The sequence below is a fragment of the Athene noctua genome, chromosome 1 (genome assembly GCF_965140245.1).
Source record: "Athene noctua chromosome 1, bAthNoc1.hap1.1, whole genome shotgun sequence".
Lineage (NCBI taxonomy): Eukaryota > Metazoa > Chordata > Aves > Strigiformes > Strigidae > Athene > Athene noctua.
The window spans coordinates 93,564,374-93,574,438 of record NC_134037.1 but is presented as its reverse complement, the minus strand read 5'-3'; the positions used below and the strand labels follow the sequence as shown (position 1 = coordinate 93,574,438).

Sequence of the window (10,065 nt, the reverse complement as noted above, 5' to 3'; positions counted from 1 at the left end):
CGGCCCCCACCCGCCCTCCCGACCGGCAGGGCTGAGAGGGGTGGCGCGGCGGGAAGCCCCTGAGCAGAGGCAAACAGGATAGCGCGGCGGAGCGTGTCCCCCTCACGGCCGCCGGGAACCAGCAGCGGCAGGAAGGAAGAAATGAAGGAAACAGCGTCCCGCCTCGCCGAGCACGGCCACGGCACCCGCCTCCCCGCGAGCTACAGCCCGCCCCGCCACACGTGACGAGGGCCCGGCGGCCGCCATTTTGTGCGGGCGTCCCCCAAGCAACGCCTCCCGCTCCCCGCCCCCTCCCCGGCCCGGGCTCACCCCGCCCCCCCTCCCCCGCCGGGCCCGGGGGTGCCTGGCTCGGGAGCGCGCGCAGGGGCGGCCGGCGGCGCGCACGCGCGGGGGGCAGAGGGGGGCAGCCGTGGAGGGGGGGGGGCGGGTCATTGGAGCTGGGGCGCCCGCGCAGGCCGCCGGGACCCCCGGGCCGCCGGCGCCATCATGTACCGCTCCAGCAGCGGCCGCTCCGGCCCCTCGTCCTCGTCTTCCTCCCACCGGCTGAAAGAGGGCAGCTCGTCGGGGTCCCGCACCTCCCGCTCCAGCACATCAGGGCCGGGGCCAGGCCGCGGCCGGCCTCCCATGCCGCCGCCCGCTGCCGCCGCCGCCGCCGCCGCCGCCTCGCCGCCGCGTACCGCTTCGCCCCGTCCCCCGCCGCGCCGCCACCGCTCCCCGTCGGGCCACCGCGGCGTCTCCCGCCGCTCCCCGTCGCCGCACCGCAGCAGGAGGCTGCCATCGCCGCCGGGAGGACCGGGGCCCGGGGGTACCCGGGGCCGCCGGGGGAACGAGCACGGAGACGGCAGCAGCAGCCGGGTAATTAACTGCCGTGCGCCGAGGGGTCTCGGTGTGGGTCTCGCTCCTTCCCTCGGGCGCTGTCAGGCCGCGGGAGGTCCCCGCCGTCTCCGCGGCCCCCGGCGATGGCGGGCGTTTCCCTCCCGGCACCAGCCTCCCCTCAGCGGTACCCCGACCCACCGGGTGGGCCCTGGGGGCAGCCCGTGTCGCCGCCGGCGGAGCGGGGAGCAGTGGGGCGAGGGCCCCAAACTTGGCGCCGCGGGGTCCTTGTGTAATTGCACCGGCCCCGGGCTCTGGCTGTGCGGAGGGAGAAGGGCGATTTCCCCCCTGTTCCTTATAGAGCCAAATGGGAGAAGAAATTAAAACCACCGATTTCCATTTGAAATACTGTTTTCCCTTTAATTTCCGTTATATTTTTATTTCTCTCTTATCGGTTAGAGACATTTTAGATAAGGCTCAAAAACGATGCTATCTTTTGCTAAGGCAAAGGATGTAACTCATCGCTTTCCTCCATTTAACACTGGTTTGTGTTATTGTACAAATACAGTTTAATTTATGGGAAGATAACTTTTTTAATGGGATGTTGAATGAGTGTCTGAGTTCTTACTGTTCTCATGTGCGTACAAAGCAGACTCTGTTACAGATTTATATCTTGAAGTGGCATTCGGTGATAGGTAGTGCTTTGTAGTTGGAGCTGTGCACAAGGTGTTCCAGTCTTCTTGCTCTGTCTTGACAAAATCTGATTTGAGCACGTGAAACTCTGGTTTGGCATCCAAAGTGATACCATCTTGGTTGTGGATGCCTTCATACTAAACCAAAATGTATAGCCGTGCTATTTTTTTTTTTGAGTGAGTGGCATTCGCTTACTTGGGTTTTCTCTTGTTACTCCTTGATGCAGTGATTGTCTTGTCTGGTAACTTATTACCTGCGGTATGTAGTAGATTCACTGAGTGTTTGCTGAAAGAAGATATTTTCATGCTGGGGTATTTTAGACTATGGTTCTGTGATCACTCAATCCAGCACATGTACAATTAAAAAGGAAGGTACGCTCGCTTTTCCCTCCTGTTGTGCAGTCTGTTCTGCCCCCCTCCCTTGTGCTCACATTTGTAGTTGTGAAGTTGCAGTATGAGCCGATTTGAGAAAATTATATGGCTGATCCAACAGAAATATATTGTCTGCTATGATTCATTGCATAATGGGACCCCAAGAGAGAACGGGGATTGCCTTTTCTGATGGCAGTACTGGTTCTTACTGGATTTCTTTGGAGCTGTAGCCACGGAGGAGACCACAGGTGCTTGTAGTGGAGTTAAAATTCAGCTATTGGTGCTATTTGTTATTTAAAGGTGAGCTGTCCTGAAGGTAGGGGAAGATGATAATTCTATCTGACAGTTAAACTGAGCCGAGCTGAGAACGATTTGGTTTTAGGCTGTATTTCACCATTATCTCAGTCCTGTAAGTTGTCTGTGAAGTAACCCTGCTAATTGCATTGCTATTAAGGTCCAGATTCAAAATAAGTAATTTTTTAAATTGAGATAATTTTTAATCTGATTAATGTCTGTTTGTGTTGTGGCTCAGTTGACAGTTACATGGTCACAACTTGAGGGAATGACAAACTGGGATACAGAAGCAGATCTTTCTTACACGAACTTCACCATCACTCAGTGTGCCATTTCACTGTATCCATGGTAGGCTTAGAACCTGTGCTGGCTGTAACAAAACCTTCAGCAGCAAAAGTGTTGGTGGTTCAGACTTGGAGAAATTTGAACTAGGACTTTTTGACTGGAAGCGTCCCGCTCTCCCTTTAGGGGAAACGAAGAAGCCACCAAAACCCCCCACTTTACACAAACATTATTCTTGACAAATGCTATTCTAGTCTTATTTTGTACCCTTCTGGCTCAAGTTACAGTAGTCATTTTGGTAAATTGTTGCAGATTCTTGACGTTTTTCTTGCCTATTCTAATTTCAGGGAAGGATTGAAGAATTATTAATCTTAGAAATTAGGTTTTAGCGAGTTAGCTAGTGCTGAACTGTAAGACAAATAGATTTTATTTACAAGAATATTACTGCGTTTAACCTTTCTCTAGGACAAAACTCACAATAAGAGGGGTCCTGAGGCAGTTAAATACGGCCCTTTAACCTGTATTGTGCTGTCTCTTGCATATGCTAAAGCCCAGTGTAAGTAATGTTTAGAGTATATATTATGCACATTTTTCCCATGGAAGTTTTTGTCCACCAAAAGGTGTTTGACCAACACTACTTCTTTAAAAGACATGTTATAAAGCATAAAATACGTATACAGGTTGATTTTGCTTTTTAGAAGTACTCTTTACAAAATTAGAATTAGAGAAAGATAAAAACTAGGATTATGCTGATGTTTTCCAAACAGTGGATCTAAGTGTGGTCAAAACAAAGCAGACAGCAGATATGTTGGGTCAGCACGATCGGGTAAAGTTTTAATAAAGTTTTCAGATTTATATATGTTAAGACCCCCTTTCCAGAAGTTTGAAGATACAAAGTGTGGAAATGTAGAAAGTTACACAAATGTGTGAATAAATGGTATTTTGGAGCTGTCACTGAAAGGAGATGGATTCAGACAGAAAGAAGGAGGGCTTCAAATAGGGGAGTATATATATGTAAAAGTGGAAGATACAGGATGTGGAATGAAGACACTGATGGGGTAAGGGCATGGGGTTGAAATGCAGAAAATTTTTGAGTACAAGCTCTAAGTTATTGTTGTCCCTGCTTGTCATATGAATTGGAGTATGCAAGGAGCAGTCTTAGAGATTTCTTAATCCCTTTTCTTGATTCTGGGAGTTGGTTTTTGATTTTCTTTTTTTTTTTTTTTTTGAGATGGAGTGCATGCATTCCCAGGTTATGTCATCGTTACCCATTTTCTCATGTATAACTGGGATGCTGACTGCTGGTGGAACTGTGTAAATAATTGTCAAGTTCAAATATGTACCACCATAACTGCTGTCTTTGTGTGGTCTGTATGGCAGTCACAGGCAATCCTAAAATCCCAAACTTTCTAACTGTAAACACTTTCTTTCCTTTGCCCAGAAGTTTGTTCTGAGATGTAACCATCACTCCAGTTCCTGGAGATGGTTGTTACGTAAGTGCCCAACATGCCAACAGTCTTGATGGCAGGAAGATGCCCTTCAAGATAATCACTTTTTGAGGCAGTCCTCAAAATTCTGTGTTATACTGGACACCTGTGAGTCTTCAGAGTGTGTTTATATGAGACGCATGCACCTTGTATATGTTCTATCTCAGCCAGGCTGTTGCGGGATCATAGTGTGCTATACAACACAATTGGTCTTAGAAAGTAATTAAAATGTGTTCTGAGAAATGTTGGGATTCAGATTAGTGGAGCAAACCAGAAATCATTAATATATTGTCTTTGGACAAGGTTATGTGACCAGTGGATTCCAGGGCAGATTTGTACTGCAAGTACAGGCAAATTTGTGAGGGAATTCTTTTGCTTTCTTGTTGGTGATTGTGCACTGTTCTTCTTTTGGTCTCTTGGAGGATTGAGCTGAATCTGCTGCATCTTCTCAGGGTGGATGCAGACAACATAGTGCACCTGCTGCTTGCTACTGCAGTTTTCAGCGGTGAAAGCAATATGCAGTGCATGACTGGTTTGGCAGAACTGAAGCTGTTTCATTGCTTCCTGTTAGGCAGAATCTAAACCATGTTGGTTTAAAAAAGTAAATCAAGTATCTCCATCTCCAGGCAGTCTCATGTTTCTTATGGAACTCCCTTTACTTTGATCATTCCTGCTGTCCTGGTTTGGCCACCAGCCAAACACACATAGCCACTTGCCTCACCCTCCCCCACCCAAGGGATGGGAAGCGGAATTGGAGGAGTAAAGGGAGACTCATTAGGTTGAGATAAAAACAGTTTAATAATTGTAATGAACAATAACAATAATAGAAAGTATAAATGGGTAATGCACAATGCGATTGCTTACCGCCTGCTGACTGATACCCAGCCTGTTCCTGACTAGTGATCGCAAAATACCAAGATCCCCCAGTCGCAATCCCGGAAGTGAGAGAGAACCCCCTCCTTCCCAGCCACCCCTCCTTTATATACTGAGCATGACATTGCATGATATGGAATATTTCATTGGCTAATTTGGGTCCGGTGCTCTGGCCGTGCTTCCTCCCAGCTTCATTTATACCTGCACACAGGCAGGACATGGGGGGGTTGGAGAGTCCTTGATCTCTTAGCAACAACTGAAAACAGTATGTTATCAGCATTCTTCTCATACCAGATCCCATAATGAATCTAAAGCACAGCACTATTCTAGCTACTAAGAAGAAAAATTAACTATCCTAGCTGAAACCAGGACACCTGTATTCTAGTGCCATATTCTATAATGATGTGAGGCGTAATTAGTTAAGCATAACCTGCCAGTAATGACATGTTCTGTACTGAGTATGTGTCCAAGGGAAGGTCTGTGCAGAGGCAGTTAGCTCAGGCCTACTCTGCTGTAGTTTTTTCAAAGGCAACTTTACTTAGCTCTGGTCTATCTCTATCAATAATAAAAAATGATAGTGGGAATTCTACTATAGAATGTGTTTCTATAGTCACTGGTGTTTTTGGCGTTACATTGCACTTATCTGTTGAAAGTACCATGAGGTGAGGAAAACTGTCAAAAACATCACTGCTAGGAAAATCTTTGTTTACACTGTTTTATACTTTGGTTCGTGTTGTTACTAAAGCTGGAAAGCGCCAGAAATCCAGACACTTTTATTAAGAAATTCCTGGCACTGCTTTTTATGCAATGTTTGTTTAGCTGCTTCTCCTCTACAAAGAAAGGAGGACAGCAGCAAATCTGGGACTTCATGAACTTCTCTCTGTTTTTCCACATTCCAAAATGGTGCTTTATGAAATGTATTTTTGTGTGAAAATTTCCCTTCTGGATAATGTAAATACAGAGCATGTTATTGGCAGCTGGGATGAAAAATGAAATGCAGTCAATACCTTTCCCCTTCTTTAGTAACTAAAACCAGTTGAAATATTTGGAATATTTGTTCTTCTAGTTTGATTTTTTAGTTGATCCATTCACCCCAAGTCTCGTATGTTAAGCAGAGCAGAGTCACTTGCCTTTCTGTAGCTGAGATTAAAGTTCCCTGATTGATGGGCTTGCACTCTTTCTTCAATTTACAGAGACGTTCACCGAGTCTCCGCTCTGAGTCTTCACTGGAACAAAGTTTGCGGATTACTGTTGGTAATGACCGGTATTGCATTGGCACACCAGAGCGAAGGAGGCTGCCTGATAGACTGGGCTCACCAATTGATAACCTGAGTGACAGGTATGGTCCTCCACAGATGGGGATTCAAGTGTGTGAAACAGTAAGAATGTGGGAATGGCTGTAGTGGGTGAGACCAAACATCTAATTAGGGAATGAGGGTAAGAGGGCAAGCATGTAGTGATGCTTCCCTGGAATACTCCCCCAGCCTCCAGCAAGTTGTGGTGCTGGGGATTCCTGAACAGAAGTCTCTGCCTGTGTTCATAGTAGCTTTAAGCATCTCTTTCTTTGATTTTTGTCAGCTGCTTCTAAATCCCATATAAACTAAAAGTGCACACAGTACACTGCAGGAGGGAGCAGCTTTATTTGACATTTCACAGCTTCAGCCACCTTTCTCTGTCATTTATGAACCTACCTAGTCCTGACTGAAAGGAGGGTTGTTTATGGATAGTGTGAAGCTTCGACTTCCTCATTTATTGGGAAGAGTAATCTACTTTTCTGATTTTTGAGAATAGTCTTGAAGAAAACTCTAGTGTTGCTTAAAGAAAATTTATTATTTTGACTTTAAAAAAGCTGCAGAATAGAAGTTAATGTAGTCAGACAGTCTCATACATGATAAAATAACTGTTAGAATTTTTAGGGTCCCTTGACTGGAATTGGAGGCAAACAGTTAATGAAGAGACATCTTTTATGTTAAAAATACCATTGTGAACAGTGAAGTATAACTATTAGTAGACAGTGTTTGGAAATATTTGCCTTCAGTAGGAGAACAGGTATAATCTGGTAAAATGAGAAGATTTTGTGCAAATAAAATAATTTTCTGTCTTGAAATGTGTAGTTAAAGATGGCATAGTTTGTGCCCCAGAGCATACAATTGCAGTTTCAGGTCAGCAATAAGCATCCAGCACAAAAAAAGCGTATAACTTCCATTTTTGATGCAAATATCCCCAACTGTTAAAAAAAAAAAAAGAGAGCAAGAGAAAAAGAGGGAAGTGAGCAGAAAAGTAAATTTCCCGTCTTTCTCAAGTGTAAGGTTAAATTTCAGCAGGTGCGAAAAACCAAATGATAGTTTAGTTTTCAGTACTGTCACTTTTATGGCTTTACGTCAGTTCTCCTGGGATCAGTGTTCGATTGTAAATCCCCTGTGCAGCCTGCCATCTTCTGAATGAGTGCATACACCCAGGGAGACTACAGTGGTTGGAAAGAGCAGGAGATGGTATGTAGGAGAACTGGCACTGCTCTGGCAAATTAGGAATGTGCAGGATGGAGGGGGTGTTTGTCCCATTGCTTCCTTCTCCCCAGTGAGGTTTTATATTTGACCTGTTTTGTGGTTATGATGCATGGTTAGAAGTAACATCAAGTACAGCAGCATTTATTTTAATGTAAGAGTGAAAGTGACAAAGAACTTTCACTATCTCTGTTATAGGACCCATGGATGTAAAAAAATGGTCAGAATACCCTCCTGAGAAGGTGTAAAAGTGACAGATGAATCAGAATAAGAGAAAGTGAGACCATGTAGACCTCATTTTTTATGTGACTTCCCATATTTTGTAGTGTAGGTATGCAACAGCTCCACGTGGTAACATTTACTTTTTTTTTTTTTTTTTTTTATGTCCAGTCTCTTTGTGCTGGTTGCACTTTTCTGAGTGGTGCTCACTGTCCAGAAGCTTAAAGTGTGTGACAACCTAGTCATCCCTTGGCTTTTCCTAAATCTTCTAGGTACTGCTTCTGACTTCCAAATTTCTTCCCTATTTAGCCATTTTGGTTGTTTTTAAAAGACACTTTGTATTTGGTTAAGGACATTGTTTATCATGTATTTTTTTGTCATGTTTTTTTTTTTTTCCCCTTCTGAAAGGCTGCCCTGGTACTGGAACACTGACTTTATCATGGGGCTTTAAAGTGGCCCTCGCTGTGAATCATCATTGGGTTTAATACTGGGCATACTGCATTCTTACTTGGCATGTGGTATGTTCTGAATCTTATTTTTTCTGAAGATGTCTTTCGAATTGTGAAGTAGTTGGAGCAAATAATTCTGAATTTAGTTATTCTCAGCTATTTTTGCTAAATACTCAGAGATTTCAGGCAATCACTTTTACAAGTTATTCTCTGTAATTTGCAGGGCCTTGGGATGGTAGAGAGGTTTATTAGCGTATGAAGGAAATAAAATACCAAAGGATGGAAATCATAGACAGTTTTGGATTCTCCTGCAGCAGTGGATTTTCAGGATGCCTCAGGAGAATTTCTCAGGGTGTGTGTTCACATGCAGGTCCATCCTAAAACATCTGTAGGAACTTGCCCCAAGTTTCTAGGGCAGCTGGCCTCCTGCACATGTCTAAGCAAGAATACTGAATGCTGCTGACTTCAAGGTCACCTAAGCATCTTCAGTCTCCTGCTTCAACAGATTAGTATTTCTTTGTCTTCCAGAATCTCAGTCTGTTTTATTGCTCTCCCTGTCTTCCATCTATCCCTCTGTCAGTATTTTAAAGACATTTTACTACTGTCTGAGCTGGCATAAACTATACAGAGAATCCCACCAATTCTTTCGTCTGAGGTTAATCCAAAAGATTAGACCATATCAGTACAGAGACTTGGTCTGTGTTAAGCTGTGCTCTGAAATAGCATTTTTTTGGCATAATATCAAGAGTGACAGTTGGCTTGAGTACGAACAGCTCATCTGACTTCCTATTCAAATACTGTGTGTTAAGGTGGAGTCCTGTTGGTTGCTGACAGCAGAATACCATAATTTATTTCTGTTTCTGTGTATGTGAATAAATATGCAAAAAGTAAACTTACCTTACACTGGTTCTCTGAGGCATCATGTCTATGTAGTCTGTGATCTGTTTTCGGAAACTGCAAATTCCAGTAATGCATGGATTCTGTGTTGGTGAAGGAATTGAGATGGTCCCAGTGATACCACCTTGTATCCTCTCTCAGGGATGCAATTGCCTGTAGTAGACATTGCTGGCTAAAAGCACCCAAACCAGGTAAGAGGGACATATCTCTGGTGGACTTTATTTACAGAAAACATATTAAGAGTTACAATTTCTGTAAGGCAAGTAATCCTTTCCCTCATACCTGTATTTAATCTTTGGATTTTATATTTGCATCTTAGCCATTCAGAGTGTATTTGGAACATCTTTCTAGTTGTAAATGTAGTAGGTTTGCTGTTCCTTTCTTTCCAAAGTAGGATTAAATATTCTTTCTGCTTGATCACTGCAGTCAAAGCATTTGAATTGTAGATGACACCTGCAAGCATGCATGCAAATTATTTGCACAAAAATCAGCTGAAGGTGTATGGTGAAATACATCTCATACTCTACCAGGTGTGTTCATGAAGCCCATGTAGGTTTAGCAGTCTCTCAGAAAAGGGGACACTGAGAATAGACATACCTTTATGTAGGCTGTGAGCAGCAACATTTATGTATTAAATTTAATTCTAGCTACTTGTTAGATATTTTCATGCTTTTGGAGGGGGTGGATGTGTGTAGTTTGCTGGAAACTGGAAAAATACCATTTAATACTGTGGATACTGGTGTATGCAATATTTGCCTTGTAAGATGTGTTTGATAAAGCATCTAAAAACATATGAAATGCTTTGCAATGATGCAGGTTAGAGATAAAGTGAAGTTTTGTGTTGGTTTGTTCTTAAATATCCATGTGTAAACTATGAAAATACTCAAGAAAAAGACCTTGTCTGTTTATGTCTGTTATTCTTTAGTCTGGTGACTTTAAAAACTGGGGCTGTAATTTATCTTCAGGGTTTTTTTAAGATTTCACCTGGCATGACTTGTTTTGTCCTTTCTCAGATCTATGAAGAGACTTTTCTTAGTAGGAGGTGATTTTTGAGGATTCAGGCAATCATCATACTAGGTTTTCTGTCCCATTGATTTCACCTAAGGAGCACATTTGCTTTCCATTCTTGAAGGATCTTGCTGGGTTTTTGAAATACCTATGAGTAAAAACAGCAGCTGGTGAT

The 10,065-nt window shown here is 43.7% G+C and overlaps 1 protein-coding gene across 3 annotated transcripts in view; it reads left to right on the top strand.

Annotated features, from left to right (window-relative positions):
• The first annotated feature begins 407 nt into the window (after positions 1–407).
• ZNF318 (zinc finger protein 318) overlaps positions 408–10,065 on the top strand; it is a 29,826-nt gene continuing 20,168 nt past the window's right edge. For all 3 annotated transcript variants that reach the window (XR_012632902.1, XR_012632903.1, XM_074896951.1), the window contains exons 1-2: positions 408–855; positions 6,007–6,152. Coding sequence is in view for 1 of the 3 variants with exons in the window: in XM_074896951.1 (XP_074753052.1) it covers positions 487–855; positions 6,007–6,152 (515 nt within the window). In the remaining 2 variants the exon portion in view is untranslated. The remainder of the gene's footprint in view (positions 856–6,006; positions 6,153–10,065) is intronic.